This window comes from Phyllostomus hastatus, unplaced genomic scaffold, assembly GCF_019186645.2.
Source record: "Phyllostomus hastatus isolate PE091 unplaced genomic scaffold, TTU_PhHast_1.1 phas_contig_41, whole genome shotgun sequence".
Lineage (NCBI taxonomy): Eukaryota > Metazoa > Chordata > Mammalia > Chiroptera > Phyllostomidae > Phyllostomus > Phyllostomus hastatus.
In genome coordinates this window covers 6299293-6323265 of record NW_025333876.1, presented here as the reverse complement: position 1 = coordinate 6323265, position 23973 = coordinate 6299293, and the positions used below count along the sequence as shown (strand labels likewise).

Here is a 23973-nt window from a genome sequence, read left to right as displayed (position 1 = left end):
TAAAGGTAATATTTATTTTTAAAAAGACAGAAAATTAAAAGAGACAAAAGTAGACCAGTGTGGTGGGCAGAGATCAACTAGGGGGAATTGTCACCCTACCTGTCACTTATTACGCCAGCATCAGCCAGAAGTTCAAAAATTCGAAGTAACTGTAGTCTTAATAAGTCCCGGCGTTCTCGGCGTTTCTTGTTCTGTGCAGAAAAAGGTTACATCACTCATATATATGGGCAAGACAATAGGATCTTTGTTTTAGGAAACTTTTCTGAAGAAAAGCATAACCCAGTCCTTTTCAATTTTCTAAAGATAAAAGACAAAATGTATTTTTCTTTCTTCCTAACCCTTAGAGATAATACTTGCTATTACAGGAGTAACAGAAAGATCATGGGAGGGCAGTGGCCTCAATAAATATTTATAAGGTGTAAGTGTTCAGATAAGCCTCAATTCGTAGGTGCTCCGATGTCTGTGGAAAGACGGGAGCATCTGAATCAAGTGGAAAGGGAGAGTGACCACAGATGTCCCCACCAATTCTGATCATGGAGCTCACCTGTCCTCACTCAAACTGCTCAGTTTTTGTTCCTGCTCATATCTTATCTACTCTACGGCAAGCTCCTTTTTGTCTTTGCATTTCATTTCTTTTATCTTGCTACATTAAAAGTTTATCCTTTTCAGAGTTCATTTCAGGGGAGATAATGGTGAGGAAAATCTTTCATATGCCAGACAAAACAAATAGTATTCTTGACCACCACCAACTTCTTGTAAAAAACAAGCAAACAAACTAAAAACAAAAATTCAATCAACTCAAACTTCCTGCAAAATAATGTAATATCTTAATATATAAACAACCATTTAGGTTGTTTTGCTTTCATAAATTTAGGACATAAAATCTTTTAAAGTAGGAATCATACTAGATAGTCGAATACTGAAATACAATGAAAATTTAAAAATCTAAAATATTAAGATTCATGTTAAAAGCATATTGGGGCATAGCTCAGTGGCTTGAGCGCGGGCTGCGAACCAAAGTGTCGCAGGTTCGATTCCCAGTCAGGGTACATGCCTGGGTTGTAGGCCATGACCCCCAGCAACCGCACATTGATGTTTCTCTCCCTCTCTCTTTCTACCTCCCTTCCCTCTCTAAAAATAAATAAATAAAATCTAAAAAAAAAAAAAGGAACCAAAAAAAAAAAAAAGCATATTGGGGTGTTTGTATTCTTTAGGGGAAACCATGGGTATAATTAATTTTACACCAATGTTCAAATAAACTATCTTAATGATTTAAATTCAAAACCTTACCTCTGGTCTTCGTTCCAGAGCTTCTTTCATTAATGGATGAAGTTCTTCAACCAATTCTCTACAAGGAAAAAGGTCAGCACTTAAAATTCATTATTACGCCCTGGCTGGCACAGCTCAGTGGATTGAGTGCGGGCTGAGAACCAAAGTGTCGCAGGTTCGACTCCCAGTCAGGGCACATGCCTGGGTTGCAGGCCACGGCCCCCAGCAACTGCACATTGATGTTTCTCTCTCTTTCTCTTTCTCCCTCCCTTCCCTCTCTAAAAATAAATAAAATAAATAAAATCTTTAAAAAATTCATTATTACTGACACCAAACTTGTCACCAAACATATCCATTTAATCCTAAATCGTTTTGCTTTTTCCACTTTGCTTCTGATGTCAAAATCTCCCCTGGCCTTTCCATTTCCTGATCACGTGGTGAACTAAGAGTAGGTACTGGCCTATACTTTGTATTATTGGTATTAGTTCCAGTGCTATGCATATATAATTTTGGCTCAATGCATTTGTTGACTTGATTTTGATTTAATGTTCTAGAGATCACTATAGCAAAAACCCTGTCTGAATAATTAACAATATTTTGCAGGAACTTTCTAAATTCAGAGCATTTCACTACAGACTGTGGACCTGAAGATAAAGGAAGCTGAGGTTCTGCACAGAAATATCCAGTCTAATTAGAGTACAAGAGATGGGTGCAATTACCACAGCACTGCCTTTGGGATCTGTGCTCAGGGGAATGATTGACAGTTGATTCTAAAATGAAGGCTTTTTGAAACTGCAGAGAGAAATTCCTTTGTTTGTACTATAGAACAAATGCAAATATGGCACTACTATAGTAGTGAGGTTGTCATCAAAAAACCTTTCTTTCTCTTGTGTAGTAAAAATAAAAGTTTGATCATGTTAATATAGGTTTCATATTACATGCATATACTTTACCAGTCCTCATTATGTCCATAACAAAATTATAAGATCTAGCCAATTGGTAGGTATTTTGTCCATAGCCTGCTCCATGTCTAAAATCCTTGTATTTTCTGGTAGAATATTTTGTGCTATTAGAAATCACTATCCAGGGAAATCCAAGGATATGAAGGTAAACTTAATTGGATTCTGCACTGAAATATACAGAAAGCCTGTGTTCCATTCCAGATTTTTCCAATATACAGATGCTGGAATTTTTTTCATCAAAGATATAAAAATAATATTAATAGATTCCTATCTAAAAGAAAACATTTATCAAATATTTACCATGTGCATTTTTATATTTAATCCTCTTAATAAACCTATGAGATAGATTCTATTATTATACTAATTTTTCTTAATTTTATTAGAGAGATACACTTCATTTTTATTGATTGTAATAATTTTACAGGGTAGGGAACTGAGGCCCAGATCTATGTAGCTAGTACGATGCATAAGTTACTTCCCTTAAGGAACACTAAGAGGAAGAGATATGCAAAAAAGCCTCAGGTTCTTTGAGAAAGAATGTTCAGAAATTCCGGGAATTGTTTTAGTCATCTTATTGTTACTACAAGGAGTAACTACATGATGCTTTGTCTTAACTAATAAATAAGTAATAAAACTCTAGTTAACTGGTACTCAAGTAATCAGAACTTAAAATTACTTTTTCTAAGGATAAAATCTGACTCTCTACATAAATAATGTAACTGATTTTTTTCAGTTGCCTCTAAGATGTCTCATTAATCTTTATTTTTCAAATAAGTTTTCTTGCTGATGCTTGGAGCTCTTTCTTTTGTATTTGCATGAAAACTGTAAGATCTTATTTGTCCTTATAGGCTTTCCTGATTAGCTAAAGTCATCAGAGGCAGCCCGACTAACATTTTATGATGGCTCTTTCAAAAGGCCTTTACAATTCCTCAGGTGGCATGGTTGTTTCATTAAAGGTGTGAAATGAGTATAAGGAATCCAGAAAGTGAGACACGATGGTTCTACTAAGGCAGGTAAAGCATTTTATGGAAGATCCACTAGTGTAACAGGTCACACCTAAGTCAGTTCTGTCAGTGCTTAACCTTTGGGAGCCAGTTACAGGAATGGCTGATAAGCAGATACTCCTTATTGTGACCTTAAACCCTCTGGACAGTCTGGTTAACTGGGCGTTGACACTGTTTTTTTTACAGTTATTGAAAATAAAGCTTGCAAGTCATATAAAATCTGAGGGGTAAAGTCAAACTTGCAATGACGAGAAATGAAACATGAGGTAGCTGCAAGCAGTGCTTGTTTCATGCACATCAGCCAGCAGACACAGGAAACTGCACCAAGCCTAGAGACTGCAGGCACTCATCACCACCAATGCAGACTTGTGCTACAAACAGGAACCATGACAGTGACAGCACACATAAATTTACAACAACTTATCAAAACTACTGTACCTGAAAACCAGGGAATTTGTTCTTCCAAATCCTAAAACTAAGGACTCTGTGATCTCAATGCCCTCTAGTCTCATCAAAGGCACCAACTGCTTTAACAGCACACCCACTGACGGGGTGCCTGTGGCCTGCAACAAGTAGATTAAAGTGAAAAAGAGGTCACACGATAACGGATACTTCCTTTTGTCAAACGGTGATTCCACTACAACAGCTTCAAAGTTCTGAACCACTTCCCATGGCATGGCCATCATTTCAGGAAAAATAACACAATCTATACATTCTAAGATACACAGTGAATGCATTTCCCATCTGGGACACAAATTCTAAAGAACTTTTTTTTATTGTAATAGTTTCTTATAAACAAGCAAATTAAATCTACAAAACTTATCTTTAACACAGTAAGTTAACAAGACATGGTTTAAAGGTGAGGAGTGACAGACATGTGGTATGCAGGACATGAACAAGACCTCAGGGCACTAGTAAACACAAGTCACTATGGTCTTAAGAAAGTTTGCTCACTTCTCTTTATCTTCTGCTGCCCACTTGTCATGGAGGAATAGTAAACTGTGCACATAAACACTCAATGGAATTTAGAAACGTGTAGAGTGAAAATCTGATTACACATACTCCAGATGGCAGGTACAGTGCAATGTGCACTGTGAACTCTAGACAAACAAGCTAAGAAAAACTTTACAGAATAATTCTTCTGAGGCATATCACATCACCTTGTTATCGTAGCTCACTGTACCATCAGGTGTGGTCGCCATTATTTCTGGAGTCGAAGCTCTTAAGTGTCCCGGGCTCATGATACTGGGCTTTGCAACTCCAAAGCAAAGAATAAGGTAATTTCTCCACAAGGTAACACAGTTGTCTCCACTGCCAGCAGTGCTGGTTTTCTTGGCATTAATTGGGCTACTAGAAATACAGAGTTAAAAACAAGTTCTGGATTTTAAACATCTCTTACTGAGTAAAGTTTCCACAAAGTACTCAAATAGAGATAAAGAGCTAACTGTCAAGGATAAGGTTCAGATAAGGAAGGTCACTACTGGGTGGGAAGCTGAATGGAACTTCCAGAACATTTTCACCAGTAAGGTACAAGATTCTATACTCAGACAATCACATTGGTTATTATAGGAGAAAAACAATTATCCTAGTCTCTTGTATAAATTAAAACATAAGAGGGCAAATGATGAGAAGCAAAACAGAGGGGAGCACAAAGATCCCTTACTTGGGGTCCACCAGAGGCATGACTGACTGGAGCCGAGTGAAGGCATAGGGCCAGGCGTAGCTGAGGGCCGTGGGGCAGTGCTTGGGCAAGTTCTCCTGCCGCAGGAAACTGAACAGGCAGAGGACCCAGGGGTCTTTGACAGACTGAGCAAATATCCAAACATGGGACGGACTCTTCACATCGTAATGGCTGTTGACCAGGACTGCATTCCACTCCACCAACCACTGAAGATCTACACTGTGGGTCAGTGGTAAGGTGGCCTGCAGGTGCAAGTGGATAATGAGTCAGTATCACACTGTAAACTCCAGGTCTTCATTATGGCTTTTCCTGACCACCTCTGCAATGGGCCATGCTGTGACAGATACCTCCTCTCACCCCTACCACACAGGAGCTTGGTTTGAAGCCATAACTGCTTTCCAGGATAGATGACAAGCAGCCCAAGTGGAGGTTAAGGACAGGAGGGGCTGTACTTTGTGTAGCTCTAATGTCAGAAGACACTGTGCATTGGTATACAGATGCTACTCACTAAATAGTTGTTGAACAAATACATGACATTAGTTAATTCAAATTTGACCACAGATTTGTCATTTTAAAATTCTGAAAAGTTATTAATCTGAGATTCATAAATGTGCTTTTAATTCCCTATAGATTATATATTTATATTTTAAGTCATGATGTTGACTTAGGGAGATAGATGAATGTAGTCCCTTTTATGAAGGGCATTTTACTGATGATTTTTAAGGTAAGTTACCAATTTATTCTTGTCCTATGACATCAAGCCAAAATAACACATTCTAAATGTTTTGAGAGATCTATCTAACAAATAAGTTATTATATTTCATTTTCTTTTAAGCCCAGAATATCAAAGTTTAAAATAATGCAGTTGTTATGCCAGGAGAGAAAATTGCCTTCATGTTTGCTAGACATTTAAAGTGATCCATTTTCTCTGCTGGGTCTAGGAGTTCCCATGGGTCAGAGTGCTCCACCAGTGTCCTCAATGGCTAATGGGCCAGAAGAGATTCCAGCCCAGGCTCTGCATAAAACCTGTGACCTGGGAAAACCACCAGACACCCCTGAGTGCTTCATTTATGACTTAGGGATTACAGTGCTGCTCTCACTGGACCTTTTACATGAATTACACAAGGTAAGGGATATAAGTACACCTGGCACACAGCAGGCACTGCTTCTTCCCCCAGCCTCTCCTCCCGTGCATCTCTCGAAGTGAAGGGTTCTGACCTAGTTAACCTGGCTGGAGGTTTTGACTCTGATAAACACAGAACAAAACCACACAAGTAAAATATAACCTGTAGAGAAATAAGATATGTGTACAAAACAATTACACTGGACTCTTCCATTCCGTGTTTAAGCAATTTGAATTTCTAAAAGCAGCAGTTAGTCTGTGCTGCATGGCTAACAGTTTTAGTCATCATCATTATCACTACCATAGCAAGAATGAGGCTACTAAAAATAGGGATCTGCGTTTAATTTTAGTTGGAAAAGGCCATAAAAAACTCACAAGCGTCTTTGGGTTTTGTAATCACTCATAGCTATTTGTCAATTAATTTTGTATTCCTTTATAGTTATTTGACAGGAATACACAAGGGGCACCAGCAGTGTGGATTATCCAGGCACTCGGGATTGTTCTACCTCTGTTCAACTATGGAGCTGAAATTAGTCCGTGTTCCATTACTGCACTGTACTGATTTTTTTAAAAAACCCAGATAATTCAAATCTGTGTCAGTTTCTCTTCTACTTGTTTAGGAAATTGAAAGCTGTCAATAGGCTCTTTATACAGAAGAAAGTACCTATGTAACAGATAAAGCTCTACTAGTGTCCACGTCCAATTAAGGTCAAGTCCAGACCTAACACTTCCTTCTGTGTGACTATGGCCCTGTGCTCCTTAATGTTTCTGAGTTTTGATAATTATGAGGTCAAAAGATAATAAATGTGAAAGCAACTTATAAACTGTAAAAGCACCCTGTAAATATAAGCTACATATAGTGTTAAATACAATAATGTGAATTAATTTTTTTTAAAGAAGCCTGAGCAATTCTTCTTAAAACTGTAGTTTTCAAAATATTATTTATATACGTAAGGCTCAAATTTTGTTTGAAATTTATCTGAATGTCTCCTAAGCCAATATTTGAAAATCAACTTGTTTTCTGAAGTACTTCTGTATCAGTTTATTAACCTGACATAAACCTCTGAATTCTTTCACATCATTTTTCTTAGTCCCTCTTTTTCCAATAAGTCCAGAGCTTATACTCAAGAATGACTAGCAATCAGAATCAAGTGTGAACTTACCGATTCTGAAACTGCCACGTGAACGAAACTTTCAAGAACAGAAGGACTTAGCTGATCCATGACATCAATCATAGGCCGGTCGTCATCCTGTACAAAGGGGAGGCAGTTACTCTCCGTGGGAAAGTGAATCCTTCCCTCCAGCCCACTCCCTTTCTAGTACATGAAGCAGAACAGCCTGCAAAATAGTGATAAGGGTTTTCCCACAGAAAACTGAGTGTGAAGATGGTGAAAGGCAACGGATAAAACTTTCCATGCTTCTAAGCTGAGTCTTTCAAGTTACAGTGGAAGATAATTAGAGCTCCCATTTCACATTGTATTGAAAAGACATGTACCTAAATTTCAAAAACTCATTCCTGTGCACAAGAATCTAAACACCAGTACCAGACAATATTTACTTCAGCACTGGTGCTGTCATTATTTTAAGGACCAGAAATCCCACAAGAATATGCTTTGCCAGACCTCTGAAATGCTACTTACTGAAGTCACTTATTTGCTAAAAGAACTGATAAATTGTTGACTGTGATTGATTCATCCCCTCAAAAACTGCATTGGAAACTGACCACATACTCTCTGTGGTATCTATGTGGTATATAGCTATTTGGTAGAAGAAGCAAATTGGAATAGGCATAAGAGAAAGTATCACAATCATATACTTTACAATGTGGTCCTCCTGATATTCCCAGTACCTACGTGGCACCATACATAGTTGTTAGAATATTATTGACTGTCTTCCCTGTGCTATATTTTATATCCCTGTGATTGTTTTGTAACTGCCAATTTGTACTTCTTAATCCCTTCTACACAATTAGTGTGCATATATATACCACACACACGCATACATATGTAAGCACATGCAAACATACACGTATAGGTAGTATATTTACATATATGTAAGTATGTATATGTGTATGTAAATATTACATGTATGCATGTAAACACATAAATATTCACATATATGTGTATATCTGTAGAATATATATAAATTATGGATGTTTACCATCCTTTATTATAGAGAAACTCAGATATATAAAATTGTTTACTTAGAAGACTTATTGAAAAGCCTTGGGATGTCTTTTTTTCTTTTTTTTTTAAAGAGAAATCAGATTTTTTTAAAAAAGATTTTATTTATTTATTTTTAGAGAGGGAAGGGAGGGAGATAGAGAGAGAGCGAGAGAGAAACATCAATGTGTGGTTGCTGGGGGTTATGGCCTGCAACCCAGGCATGTGCCCTGGCTGGGAATCAAACCTGCGACACTTTGGTCCACAGCCCGCACTCAATCCACTGAGCTACGCCAGCCAGGGCTGGGATGTCTTTATTCATGTATGAGAATAATTTCAGAATGAGAATGGTGCCCAAAGAGGCATGGCTGCTTAAAGAAAGCAGCATATGAGAAACATCCCTACCAATCTGATGGAATAACAGTTACAAACATTTGAAGTATCTGTATCTGGCTTTGAATTCTGACTCTGTCATGTCCTAGCCGTTGATTTTGAGTAAGGCTTTTAACCTTCCAAACCTCAGTCACAGTGTCTGTACATTGGGGTAATAACAATACTTATCCTTATGTTATTGTGAGGATTAAACAAGATAATATGTGTTTAGAACACTTAGGCTACAATGTACATGATAATTATTATTATCACTATTATCATAATTAGAGACTTCATAGAGGTTTACCAAAATATAACATGTCTCAGAGATCCATTTTACTAGACAGAGGCATGGTCCTAAAATATATCAGATAGCTATCTGAAGAAATGTAAATAAGGACTGTGATGGATTTAAAAATATTTTATAAAGAAAATGAGCATTTTGAGGATCATAAACCAAGACCAGTGTTGAAAAACAAGAAAATGAAAAGTACCATTTTTCTAAAGAAGTCATAAAAAGCTGGCCTTTCTTTTGTTGCTTCATGCCTGGGGTGTGGCCACCTGTGCCATGAGGCCATGGACACTTGAACAAGGGTGTACTTGACTGAGGGAGGGAGGTCAGCTGGAGTCTAGGGCACTTGGCCATGGGCTTACTTCTCCTATCTCAAAGGGATACATTTTTCTTGGGATGCCATTTCTCTACTGTTATAAAAATTAAATGACTTTCTGTTAGCTAGGCTGTTTATATCCTAATCATCTTAAATGGTATGTATTATTTTCTTGATAGTATTTTCTTTGTTCTCTAATATAAATGGAATAGAGTGCTTAATTCGATATATACTGAACATTAATGAAGGCAAATGACCTATAACCTAATCTTAAAATTCTTTATGTTTTTACAAGCACCATCTCTTAGAGAATCATAAATGGGTTTTTCTACTGCTCACAAAATAGAAATTAAAAGTGCTATTTCATAATTAAAAACACACCACAAAAATGATTTGTTGACATCACATGTGACATGACAGAATATAAAATAGTAATGCATCATTTACAACTTTTAATCTAATCCTCAAAGCTGTTGAAAGAAATGAATTGGAAAATTCAGAAGAATAATTCATACCTCAGGCTGACCCAGGGCAAGAAATAAGGTGCGGATCTCCTTGAGTATTAAAACAGACAGTTTGCGTGTGGCCACCTGGAAACTGCAGAGCAAAACCAGAGCAAAGCCTTCCACAGCATGAAGGACACTGCAATGGGGACCTCGTTCCGACTGCATGCGGTGGCTGGAGCCATTTGCAATCAACTGTCACACAATAAGAACAACATTCTCCATTCAGAAAAACAACAGTGGAAGAAGGAAATACCCTTACATGTATGTCATGGGGCACATTTAACCTTGCAATAATTAAAATAAATTACAACAGCTTAGATCCAGACATGTCTATAAATTCATCATTATTCATGAAATGTCATAGATTCCTATTTGTTTTTAGGTCCATTGTTACTTTGGGATACTATCAACCACCTGCTGTGATAAGAAATAACTTTCAAATGCTATTAACACATTAATAAAAACAAAATGGCTTCTACCCATAACCATTCAAAATTACTCTATGTATTTAATCAAAGTGGCCTAATTTGTTTTTGCTTAAGTTCTCTATAAACTTTGAGATTCTATTAAATTGAATTTTCAAACACTTTCTAATTAGACTTGCTTACTTTTTTGTGTGTTAGATTCTAATCTAGGTTTTGAATATTTATGAGATGGGTTCTGAATATTCCCAAAACACAACCAAGGAGTCTAAACAAATTCGAGCCAGACAACAGGACAGATTCCACCTTCATTTAGTTTTCTTTTTATGAGCATATGTTATCCTTGGTTTTCAACTTATCATCTTTTGGCATGTGTAGAATGTAAGGAAGGAGAATGATCTTGACCTCATCACTGAGGTCAGCACACCTGGGATCCTAGGTGATTCCTAGATACAAGTATACCTCCTTGAACCTCCATGTTCCTCAGACTGTCAGTTATGCTCTTCTCTACCAAGACCCCTTTCTCCATCTGCTCTTGCCAATGCCATGCCACCACTGTCCTGGTTTCCCTCTGGCAACCTGGCTCTCCAAAATGTTTTTATGAAGTTTTACCATTCAGGACTGAGGCATGAAAGAATAAAGAAACCACAAGGCTGAATGTTTTTTTTTTTTCTCTGTGGAGACTGGATAGCACAACCGATATGCTGCAGACTATGAAGACAACCTGGTGGACAGCTAACTTTTATATCCACATCCATAGCCATATCTACATCCACATCCATAATCCAGCTCTATCTCCCTGTCTTACTGTCATTTGCTCTTACAAACATATTTATAATCATAATTCTCCAAAAAAATTTTCTACTCCCTAAAAGGCCTTGTTAATGTTAACAAATCCAACCTGATGTGGCACACATGTGCCTTGAGTTTCTTGGTCACAATTTAGGCAGATGGAAAAATAAGGGCCACCACTTGGGACAAAAGTTCCAAGGTAACTGAAAGTTAAGAATTCCCAAGGTCCTCTGAGCTACAACTTATTTACATACATATAAATCAGTGGGAAGAGTGTGAACATTACCTCTGCATTTCTGATTTTGTTGGCCTGCTCATATACTTTTCCTTGAGTTTGAATGACCAGCTTCCACTGGGTGAGCAGCTGGAGCAATAGCTTCAGGGAGGAGTCCAGGAGGCTGTGATGCATGTCATTTACTTCCCGCAGTAGGAAGGTGGTGAAGCCAAACAGGACATCTTCCCTCCAGTCTGGAAAGTCAACCAGCAAACCCTGGAGAGAATTTTGTGCAATATGACGCAGTTCATCATCCATGTGAATAGAGAGCCTGTGAAACGAACAAACACAATAAAATCATACTTCATTAACTTTTCTTCTAGATTTACAAAGGAACATCTATAGGGCTCTGCTTTTACTTGTGTCTGAAAAATGGGTCACCCTCCCCTAATATGTTATTATATTCTCCACTCAGCAACACTAACATTAACATTTTATATAACCATGGAAGTCTTATAGAAACTAAGAAGTTAACATTAGTACAATGCTATTAACTAAAGTATAGACTTTATTCTGATTTCACCAGTTTTCCATTTGGGTCCTTTATCTGCTTCAGAATGCAATGTAAGATACCACATGGCATTTAGCTTTATATAAAGACTTTTTGATACGTTATTGACTACAGAATAAATTAGTATCAAATCCTACCACTTTTAAGGATGAAAAACCTAATTACTAGAGAAACAAAGGGACTTAGTGAAAATGAACAATTGAAAGTTGGGCCAAGTGTCCTTAACTGGTTTGGCCCCCAAAAGGATATCTGCTTATCAGAGGAGATGTTGATGTTGCTGGTTACCACATGTTGGAGAGTATTACTGGCATCTTTCTAGCAATTATAAGGCAGGGATGCTGATAAACATCCTAGATTGCCCAGGACAACTCCCTATGACAAAGAATTAGCTGGCCCAAAATGCTGGTAGTGCAAAGGCTGACAACCAAGTGCCAGTCTTCTGAAGAATATCAGAGTATTTCGGAATTTAACCTATATTAAATCTCAACATTGGTATGGGAAATTATAGTTAATATAATGCTTCATAAATTCTTTCATTCATTTATTCAATAAACAAATATTTTTCAGGCACTATATTCACTGCATACAGCCCTCAGAATATAGAGCTCAGCATGACTGTGTCTATTGGGCAGGGCGCTGTGTAACACATTACTGAAGCAGGGGCAGCTCAGAGAAGGTCTGTGGACTACTCAGGTAGGCAATACAGCAAGGAAGGGATTCAGTGTATGTGCCCTGCAATCAGAGTGCCTAAACCAGTGCCTTCCTTCTGTTACTCTTTAGCCATGTGACCTCATGCTACTTACCTAATCTTTCCAAGCCTCAGAATCTCATTTAGAAAGTGGAGACAATAACTGTACCTGCATCTCACAAACATGTTGTGATATTCATTGAAAGGATGTATGTGCAGGGTTTAGCACTACAGATAACATGTGGTAAGCACTCAATAAATAAATGTTGGCTGTTATCATTAGAAGAAAATGAATGCATCCTGAAAGTTGCAGATGTAACATGATTAATTCACATCTGAGAGAAAACAGGCAGAAATAGGGAGGATGCCTTGGAAAAGCAATGAGACTGAGGGCAAAGGCCAGCCAGGAGATCACTGCAGTGACTTAGGCAACAGGTGGGGGGACCTGACCTGAGGCAGAGAAGCAGCAAGGAAGGGAGAGATAAAGGTCAAAGATGTTCAGGAGAGAGATCCAGGGCTCAGCAGCCTGGAAGTGTTCACTGTCAGAGAGGGTGGCCAGTCAATGAAGGCCTTGTACAAACAGGGTAGATATTATCTCCAACCAATAGCAGGAGAAATTGTGACCCAGAGTGCTTAAGGAACTTTCTTAAAATCCAGTATTCTGACCCAGGACTTCTAATCCTTAATGTAAAGTTTTCTCAATAAAACAAGTCTGGTACAGGTATACATTTTGACTAATAGTATTTCCAAAACTTAATAAAAAATATTTTTCTTATACCCTCAAGCCCAAGGCACACTAACTGATTCAAATTTAACCAAAGATCTATTTCCTGTTCCTAAAGCAAGCAAAGTCCCACAAAGATGTGGAGAAGGAAGATTGAAGCTAATTCTTGGAGAAAGACCCAATTGAGTCCACAATATTAAGGAGATCACAGTTGTTAAAGAAAAATAAGAGCCCTTTAAGCCTGACTTCCAATTAAGTACTGTCTAAGGCAGTTTTCAAAGTTTCTAAGAATTTAGAAACAGTGTTTCTCAATCACTGGCTCCATTAATTTCTTTTATGTAGAACTCTAATACCTAAGACAAAGTTGAAGTGGCTCTGGTTGAGGCTGGAGTAAAGGAAGCCTTCCCCGGACCCTAATTTGAAGCCCACCTATTTGGGAGAAAACATCCCTCCATTTTACAAGCAGCTTTAAGTCATCTTTGCAGCTCAGAGTGTGAAAACACTAGTTTATGAAAAATGCTTGAGGCCATTTCCCCATCTTAAGGGTTATTACTCCTGTTTACTGCATTTTACATGCCTATTGTCCTGAACAGAGAGTAACCTTCAGCAGGTGACAAACTACCCTTTTAGGACAAGAACAACAAACATTCAGTAATGTAAACTGATGATAACAATATTGGCCACTGTTATGGATTGAACTGTGTTTCTGCCAAATTCATGTGTTCTACCAAATTCATATGTTAAAATCCAAACCACCAGGACCTCAGAATAGGATATTATTTGGAAATAGGCTCATACTGGATCAAGGTGAGCCCTTGATTCACTAAGACTGGTGTCCTAATAAGAAGGAGACAGGTATGTACACAAAGAGATGGCCCTGTGAAGACAAAGGCAGAGACTGGGGTGATTGATGCTTCCAGAAGACAAGGAGTATCAAAGGCCAGAAACCACCAGAAGCCAGGATAGAGGCCTGGACCAGATTCTCCCTCACAGCCTTCAGAAGGAACCAATCCTGATGGAACTTTGATGTTGGACTTCCAGCCTCTGGAACTGCACGATAACAACTTTCTCTGTTTAACACAGCCAAAGCAAACCAATATAGCCATGAGACCAGACCAGTCTCTGTCTTTAGAGTCAAAACAAAAGTCATGTCACAGTGTATTTAGAGGAAGCTTTTAAATAAGGGCCAGTGCTCTAAGCTTTGCAAATGAGAGTAACTGTACTCTTCATTTAACTTTGCTCTCATTCATATTTAGCAATCTAGCATCTGTCTTAACTTTCAACCCACAATGCAGAAAGCAAGACCTTTCAAGAACTGTGAGAATCCCAAGGTTATACACCTCTTGCTGTTTAGGACTACTCCTCTTGAAATGATTGACTAGTGTAAATGCTCAAAAACATCAATGGAATATGAAGAGGCAGGACTGAGGTGGGGGTGCTGGTGGTGGAGGAGGTTTGGGAACAGAAGACCCAATAGAGGATAAAAGTGGAATGTTTGCAGAAGAAAAAGGTCTAGACTGTCATGGAACAGAGACTGAGTGAGAATAATGCATCAAGTCTTTGTGGCAGCAGGTGAGGGGAAGGGAAGCATGGGTCCTTGTGTTTGTTCCTGGAAGGGGATGTAGAGAGAGCTGCCTGTCAGATATCATTGCCATTTCTTCCACCCAGATCTTTCTCATTTTTACTGGTATTAGATTTTAGGCAGATAATCACAGATCATCTTGTGACACACATAAAATTTACTGTTGTACAATAGGAAACAAAAAATAATTTAACAAGCTAACAAGGAAGAGAAGACTCAGAATGAAATGAGAAAGATGTCCAGATATTCTGACTGTCCAGCGTGTGCAGGAAAGCAGCATAGTGTGGCCAAGAGACTGGCTGGTCCTCTGACATCTCCTTGTCTAGTGAGCTGGTGGCAGGGCTGGGCCATCATGCAGAGAAACCCAAACAGAAAAGAAAGGACAGGACCCTGACTGCAAAACAAACTACAAATACAATGAAAAAAAGCTGTCTTACATTCCATGCAGCAACATCTTCACTGATATGTCCCCTAGAGCAAGGGACATGAAGGAAGGAATAAAGAAATGGGACCTCATCAAATTAAAAAGCTTCTGCATGGCTAAAGAAAATAGCATTTAAATGAAGAGAACCAACTATATGGGAAAACATATTTGCCAATGATACTTCAGACAAGAGTTTGATATCCAAAATATATAAAGAACTCACACGACTCCACTCCAGAGTGACAAAAAAAAAAACAATTGAAAAATGGGCAAAAGACTTGAACAGACACTTCTCCAAGGAGGAACATACAGAGGGTCCAGAGACATATGAAAAGATGCTCAGTATCACTAGCCTTCAGAGAGACACAAATTAAAACCACAATGAGATACCACTTCACACTAGTCAGAATGGCCATCATAAATAAATCAATAAACAAGTGTTAGAGAGGATACAGAGAAAAGGGGACCCTAGTGCCCTGTTGGTGGGAATGCAGACTGGTACAGCCACTTTGGAAAACAGTATGGAATTTCCTCAGAAAACTAAAAGTGGATCTGCCTTTTGACCCAGCAATTCCACTGCTGGGATTAAACCCTAAGAGCCCTGAAACACCAATCCAAAAGAACCTATGTACCCCAATGTTCATAGCAGCACAATTTACAATAGCCAAGTGCTGGAAGCAACCTAAGTGCCCATCAGTAAATGAGTGGATCAAAAAACTATGCTACATTTACACAATGAAATTCTACACAGCAGAGAGAAAGAAGGAGCTCCTACCCTTTGTGACAACATGGATGGAACTGGAGAGCATTATGCTAAGTGAAATAAGCCAGGTGGTGAGGGACAAATACCACATGATCTCACCTTTAACTGGAACATAATCAACAAAAGAAAAAAGCAAACAAAATATAACCAGAGACATTGAAATTAAGAACAATCTAATAATAGCCAGAGGGGAGGGAGGAGGGGACAGTGGGGAGAAGGGTTTCAGGAACTACTATAAAGGACACAGGGACAAAACCAAGGGGGAGGGTAGACTCGAGGGAGGGAGGTGGGATTGGCTGGGGTGGGGGGAGTGATGGGGGGTAATGCAGACAACTGTAAACAATAAAGTAATTTTAAAAAAACAACTGTCTTAGGAGAGTTTGATGGCAGTAATAAAAGAACAGAGAGACTTTAGGACAGGGCACCTCACACAGAGGTCTGATCAGCTGGGGGATTAAGCCTAAAATGCTGTCACAGATACATGGTAACACACAAAGAAAACCATTAAGGGGGCTTAAAGGGAATCCACAATGACACAGCCATAAACATAGATGAGCGGAAGTCCTACTGTCAAAGTCACTGCAGCTGTCCTTTCAGGCAGCTGCAATGCAGAGCACTGACCAGTTGATCAGATTAAACATGCAGCCACATTCTTCTCAGGCTGGGCTGGATTAAACATTTGGCAGTGACCTAGAGCAGGTGAGTGGTATGATCACGCCCTCCCCTCTCACCATTGGTCAGCTCAGACAAAAGACTTTTTGTGGAAAACATTTTGGTAAAGGTGAGCTTCAGGTTCCATAGAATCAGCATAGCAGCTGGAATAATTCTGTTGTACTGAAGTGTACAGATTAAAAGGGAGCGATTTAAAATTCACAAGCCATATTCAGAAGAAAAGAGTGTCCTCTGACTGACTGCTGGATTAAGGAAATGTTGAAAGGTTGTTAGGAAGATCTGCCCCCATGATGTCACTAAGGGCAGCAGAGGAAGAACTGGTTTTAGAGTGAGTGAAGCCCAGGAGAAAATGGTTTCCAAGAGAAGGGACCTGATGACAGGTGGACTGTTAACCTTGGAATTGTCTTTAATGAGAAGAAAGCTCCACCTCTTACAGTGTTTTGAACTGCATCTCGATTAAAGTAAAGAAGATTAAGTGCATTAATTAGGTGATATATGAAACTGAGACCACAGTTCTTGCTCAGCTACTCAAACCAGCAAGCTGCCTTCCACTATAATCATATACAAAAAAGCAAGTCATAAATGGTGAATGCATTTACCTCTCATTTTACACAAAGCAAATGACATATATCACTTCCCTTTGGCTTCAGGAAATTCTGTAAATTTGGGCAATTGACTTTACTCTTCTGAAGTTTAATCTCCTTGCCTGAAAATAGGAATCAATAGGTGGCCAGCTCTCCTAACATGTATACAAAAATGCATTATATATCATGGCATAATATGTTATTCAAATATAAGTAAGCCTAAAAATAATTAACATTTGCTGAGAGCTTAACTTGTTGCCAGCACTATGCTAAGTGATTTATATGCACTGTCACAACCCCAGGACACATTTTTGAAAGAGGAGAGTAAATACTGAACAGCAAAGCCTTAGTGTATATGTAATGCTGCAGGAAATGACAGAGGACAGGTCTGGAGACTGTTGAAGGAAAATGTCCTTCTTATGGTCAATGGATGGAGCAGAAGACATCAGGGGTGGGGACAGTAAGGGAAGAAATATGGTGACTGCCAAGGAGATAAGTAGTTTCCCCACCATGTGAAGAATGCTTAGGGACCAAGATGGCTGAGAACAATGGGCTCTGTTGAAAGCAGAAAGGAAGTGTGCCCCAGGGATCTAATCACAACGTCAGGAAGCCATGCGTAGGTCCCATGGAATCTAAATGAACAGATCACTCCTACTTGGCTATTATAAGTGAGCTGAATAATGCACATAAAATCAGAAATTTCATAGCACGGAGAAAGGAGTTTGCCAGTTTCATTCCACACATCACTGTCATGCCAAACATACCAAAGTCTGAGGGTAGAATGTCTGTGATATTTAGCCATTACCTGCAATGCTGGGGGCAGTTACATGGTACACAACATTGAAAATCCCTATCCAGGGAACTGAGCTGGGAGGGACGGGGAGCTGGCACAAATGTTGGTCTTATTTTGGCAAGTATGAAGAAAACCAAGTTTTTCTCCAGTAAAAATATACTATGGTTGTGACTGTGAAGAGCCTGAAATAAAAGGTCTCACACCTCCTTGACTGGGACGATATATTGTCTCAAGAGTCAAATCAATCCAAATGCGATTGGACTGTGGGGGAATAAAGCGACTAATGACTGGAAACGCACATTTTCTACCACTGAACTTCTTCACTCTTGTCATTGACCTTCTCGAGCTGACATGAAGCAGCCCTTTTGCTCACAACTTAGAATCTTCCCTATGAGGAAAATAGCCTCTAGCTTATGAAAAAGGGCCTCCTTGCAGGCTTTCCATGTAAGTCTGGTCATTTTTAAATTTTGTCCTAAGACATAAACTCTCAAGAATACTTATTTTTTATTCACCCTCATAAAAACAGTACTCATTGCTTTGGGCTTTGTGAGAACATATATAATATCAAACACGATGCACTATAAATAGCACTGGCATTCCAACCAAATCAGCCGAGTCCCTCCTGACACGCTTAGCTCAGTGGACCAAAGATTCAGGTGTCACTGACCAGGTTAGCAAAGTGATGCCAGAGGTAAGAGTCTCCCATACAGATCTGAAGCAATATGGCATTACAGACTACCAGAAAACTCCATGACATTTTAAAAACTTAGTATTTTGGACTTCCGGCAAGATGGAGGCATAGATGGATGCACCGTACCTCCACGTACAACCAAGATTAGAACAACAACAATTTAGAGCTCGAATAACACCCAGAACTGATAGAGAATTTATCTGAATGGAAGTCGGACACCCAAGAAGTTGAAGTAGACCTGTTCATCCAGACTTGCAGGAGGGGTGGAGAGGAGGAGCGGGCGTGGGTGGCGGTGTACGTGGAGATTAGGGAGAACTGGGCGCTTAAGGCAACCGGGAGTGTGTAAGCCTTCTGGGACACTCAAGATTGCAGCAGTGGACCCTGAGTACACTAGCAGTGGCTGGCGGACCCAGTGAGGCGGCATTGTGGACCAGGGCAGAGTGCGCAACCCAGCATCCCAGGGAAGGGACTGAGATCCCAGGAGAATGAAGCTACTGCCATTGTTCCCTTCCACTCCCGCCCCCGCCCCCACATACAACGTCACAATCTAGCGACTGAGGTGCCCAGCCCCAGTGAACACCTAAGGCTCCGCCCCTAACTGTAACTGGAGCGACCAGACCGAAAAAAAAAAAAAGGAGGGAGAGAGAGAGAGAGAGAGAGAGAGAGAGAGAGAGAGATGTCTCCAACAGAAGAACAAATCAATCCCCTGGGGACTCATCCTTTTGAGCGACTAAGAGATAGCTAATCTATCAGATGCACAGTTCAAAACATTGGTGATCAGGAAGCTCACGGAATTGGTTGATTTTGAGTGCAAATTACATGAAAAAATGCAGGTTACCATAAAAGAGATGAAGGAAGATGACAGAGAACCAACAGTGATGGGAAGGAAACTGGGACTCAAAACAATAGAGTGGACCAGAGGAAGAAAAAAACATCCAAGCAGGAAAGAATGAAGAAATAAGAATTCAAAAAAACGAGGAGAAGCTTCGGAACCTCCAGGACATCTTTAAACGTTCCAACATCCGAATTATAGGGGTACCAGAAGGGGAAGAGGAAAAGCAACAGATTGAACACGTATTTGAACAAATAATAAAGGAGAACTTCCCCATTCTGGCAAAAGAAATAGACTTCCAGGAAATCCAGGAAGCTCAGAGAGCCCCAAAGAAGTTGGACCCAAGAAGAAACACACCAAGGCACATCGTCATTACATTAGCCAAGGTAAAAATGAAGGAGAGAATCCTAGAAGCAGCAAGAGATAAGGGGACAGTAACCTACAAAGGAGTTCCCATCAGACTGTCAGCTGATTTCTCATAAGAGACCTTACAAGCAAGAAGGGGCTGAAAAGAAATATTCCAAGTCATGAAAGACAAGGACCTACATCCGAGATTGCTCTATTCAGCAAAGCTCTCATTTAGAATGGAAGGGTAGATAAAGTGCTTCTCAGATAAGGTCAAGTTAAAGGAGTTCGTCATCACCAAGCCCTTATTTTATGAAATGTTAAAGGGACTTATGTTAAAGGGACTAAGAAAAGAAGATAAAGAAAAAACATGTATAGTAAAAGGACAGCAAACTCACAATTATTAACAACCGCACCTAAAGCAAAACCAAAAGAAACTAAGCAAACAACTAGAACAGGAACAGAACTACAGAAATGGAGATCACATGGAGGGTTAGCAACAGGGAAGTGGGAGGAGGAGAGAGGGGGAAAAAGTACAGAGAATAAGTAGCATAGAATGTAGGTTGAAAATGGATAGGGGGAGAATAAGAATAGTATGGGAAATGTAGAAGCTAAAGAACTTATAAGGAGGGGATATGGGTGGGAGAGGGTGTACAGGGTTGAAGGGAGTGAAGGGGCAAAAATGGGACAACTGTAATAGCATAATCAATAACATAAAAAACAACCTTAGTATTTCAAAGGTCTTAGTGTACATCATCATCACCAATTAGAACTTCAAAGAACTTCATTGAAATAAGTGAACTTTCTTTCTACCCCAATTTCACTAATAAATGTCTTCTCCCTGCCACTATGTTTTCCCTTGGATTAACCAAAGTGCACATATTTTATGTCATTTGGCCCTCTCAACAGTCTTATGAGATAGGCCATATTATTACAATTTCACCAAGGAAAATTTGATGGGCTGAGGGGTTAATGATTTGTCTAGATCACATGACTAGTAAAATGGCAAAGCAGGCATGCAAAATACAAGTTTTCCAAACGATTCAATTTTATTCTTATTTTTTGGTACTGCCTCCAAATCTCTCAGATGGTGACCTCTCAGTCTCTGGTGGTTCAAGGCCATGGAGACGGGTTCCTTCGCTAATCCTTCATGCTACATCCAGCCTTGACACTCCGTAGCCCCTCTATGCAGATACTTGTCCCTTAGTCACACCAGCTTCTCTACTGTTGTCCTTGGTAAACAGACAGGCTGCCCCTTTATATTTCTGGGTAACTTGGGCACTATTCTCTTCATTCACAGTTTGCCATCACCCTGAGAGACGCAATATTAGTGTGGATGACACTTTAGAGTATTTTTGTCTCTTTCTTCCTTAGTTCCCCCTAACCCCGCAATCACCATGTTTATTACTAGTTGGGAATCTACCCTTTTTTCCTGCTCAGATCTTCTCCTCACCTGGGACCTAAAGCCCCTTTTGGATCCAGGCTTATTTCCTCCCCCTTCCCCACAGCTTCCCTGTTTCTTGGTAATGTGCTCTGGCCACATTCCAGTTACTAGGCCTCAGCAAGAGCCTGGGTTATAATTTTTTTTAACTTTCTATTCTTCTTAAAGTATGTCCTAAACATGAAATGGAAGAAAGAAGATGGATCCAAGGCTCAGAGGTTGCTGATTATAGCAAATTACAGATAGTAGGTGACAGAATCAGCCAGAGGGGTAGAAGGCTTTGGTCACAGGGCACCAAGGCCTGAAATGGTAGTTTTCAAAGGAAAGAATCTTCAGCAAACCTCACACCCAGCATCATCCTTGTGCCAGTGGCAACTGGAGGAAGGAAAGGAGTAACTGTGCCTATACCTAGAGTGAAGAGGAATGGGGAAGAACAGTGGGCCACAAAAGTTATGGATTGATAGCAGAAGTGGTCAACAGAGGAGGCCACGCTGGCTATCCAAAGCAGAAGCACTATGATCGCAATGGCCAGGAGATATGGTACTCTGTGGAAATACCCAGAATCCAATGGAAGCCACTGGATAACCTGCAGTCATGTGGGATGGAAGCCCAGGCATTTTATTGGGGTGTTGAAAGGAGAGTGCTCTCTAAGGCTAGAGAATATGGGTAAACGAGGTTATACATACACAAGGCATCTTTCATTCAGTCTGCACTAATATTTGTTACTCTCTATTCCACCATTATCAGATTAATCTGCTTCAAATGGAATTTGTTATCATGTTACTGTGCTTAAGACTTCATCAGTTAATGCCTCAGCTAATAGTAAAGATGAGCTGAAAATTTACCTCTCATGTTTTATTGCTCTCTTTTTATCATTGGGTTTCTAAACTCCATTTTTTCAAACCAAGGATAACTTTTGTTCTCCCCCTTCCACTCCCTCTATGCATCCTGTGTTTCTCATGATGTTGCCTCTAAATGACACTTAGATCATAGTCACTTTCGATCTTTAAATTAAGGACAGGCATAACTGTCCATGAGAACTTGAGATTAACATGAGAAAGTTAAGCTTACTTAAAAATGATACATCCTCACTCAAATAAAATTAACTTTAGATTCTAGTTGGACTGTGCATTCTTTTGGAGAATGGGAAGGGTGATAAATATATGATTTTAGGCAGCTTTCTAAAGTACTAAAATTAGCTTAGGATCCCTGTTACCCACCTTATTTGCCCTCTGGGGGATGTCTGTGGGCTTCAAATTGGAATCAGACCTGGAAGGGAACTTTTTTCCAGTGAGACCCATCTCACATCCAGCTCCACCTCTGCCTTTGCTCATGTCAGTCATGACATGGAATTCAGCCTTTCTGAATCCCATCTTTCCTTTAAGGGGCAGCTTCAGCTCCACTTTCTCCCAGAAGCTATGTGCCAACTTCCCCAGTCCACAGTTATCCCTCTACACACTGAACTTTGTGGCACACTTTTTGTGTTGTTAATTTGCATAGTTTCAGGTCTTGGGTTGCTAGTTACCTTATGTATTGTTTTCTACATTGGATTTTAATGCTCTGAACATGGGAAAAACACAACAAAAAATTTCTTTATTTCTCCTTGCCTACATACAGTACCTAGAATAATGCCTCACTTACAAAACTTTGTTAATTAATAATAATTTTCCTTTTTGGAAAAATCATGACAAAGGATTAAAATTAATTTGGTCAGGGAATGCCCACTACTGTTCTCACGTACCTAGCCAGCAAGTCAATGAGTTCAAGTTTTGACATCCCATCAGGAAGCAGTCGGGGAATAGCAGCAACACATGTCCTGAAAAGGTCTATTTTGGGCTTTCTCTCACCCCTAGAAAGTGAAAATAAAGTTTAAACATTGTCAATTATTATGGACATTTTTTAAAAATTGATCAACTCTGTGAACAAAGACTAGGACCCACTCCTTCTGAATTATTGCCTGATGTTTGCTCCACATTGTTCATAAATATTTATGCCCTTTATAGCTTGGCCAGGTCTAAGAGAACTTGTGAAGATTTAAGTGTTAGATGGAGATATAAATCTGAAAAGAAAAATGCTGATATCAGTAGCATTCTACCATATTGATTTACCATTCAGCTGGGTTCCACCAGGTTGGTCCCTGTGGGCTGTGTTTAAAACACTGAATTTACTGAAATGCCTAAATGAATCAGCATGTAAGAAACACACAGCAGTCATTTTTGCATTCAGCATTTGAAAATGGGACTTAATGCAAGGAATGATGTCTCTGACAAGCATGACATATAGAAGCCTCTCTCCATGATGAGCTGTGTTTCTTCTCTATAGTCCCCACCCCATTTTATTGATGAAATACTTTCAAAAATAAATCTTCCATAATGTCAAGTAAAATGCTCAATGCATATTGCTGTGCACCTATTTCTGATTTTTAAAATTACTCTGATGGGCCTGACCTCTAGAGATGCCTTCTTTCCTTTTACTTTCTTGAGAACATAATATGAATGTTGAAAAGTAAGTAATGCTTCCTATATTCTGTTGTAAAATCTAAGGGAAAAATATAAGTTCTGTAATATAGTCTATAAATAAATAAATCTATAAATAAAAAATCTATATAGGTAATCTATAAATTACCTATAAATATGTAACTGCTTTTTTAAGCACATATTTTTATCAATAAACTTTATGGAAAAACTTAACTACCCATTAAATTTTTTAAATAACTTGATAAAATGTAACAGCATATTTAACTTCTGA

The 23973-nt window shown here is 39.2% G+C and overlaps 1 protein-coding gene across 11 annotated transcripts in view; it reads right to left on the bottom strand.

Annotated features, from left to right (window-relative positions):
* The window catches only part of FRY (FRY microtubule binding protein), a 541372-nt gene that overhangs the window by 170698 nt on the left and 346701 nt on the right, over positions 1–23973 (bottom strand). For all 11 annotated transcript variants that reach the window (XM_045844752.1, XM_045844742.1, XM_045844745.1 and 8 more), the window contains 9 exons: positions 22967–23074; positions 11188–11446; positions 9697–9879; positions 7203–7289; positions 4899–5158; positions 4396–4585; positions 3674–3798; positions 1291–1348; positions 100–191 (listed from right to left, as the gene is read on the bottom strand). In XM_045844752.1, the coding sequence (XP_045700708.1) occupies positions 100–191; positions 1291–1348; positions 3674–3798; positions 4396–4585; positions 4899–5158; positions 7203–7289; positions 9697–9879; positions 11188–11446; positions 22967–23074 (1362 nt within the window). The remainder of the gene's footprint in view (positions 1–99; positions 192–1290; positions 1349–3673; positions 3799–4395; positions 4586–4898; positions 5159–7202; positions 7290–9696; positions 9880–11187; positions 11447–22966; positions 23075–23973) is intronic.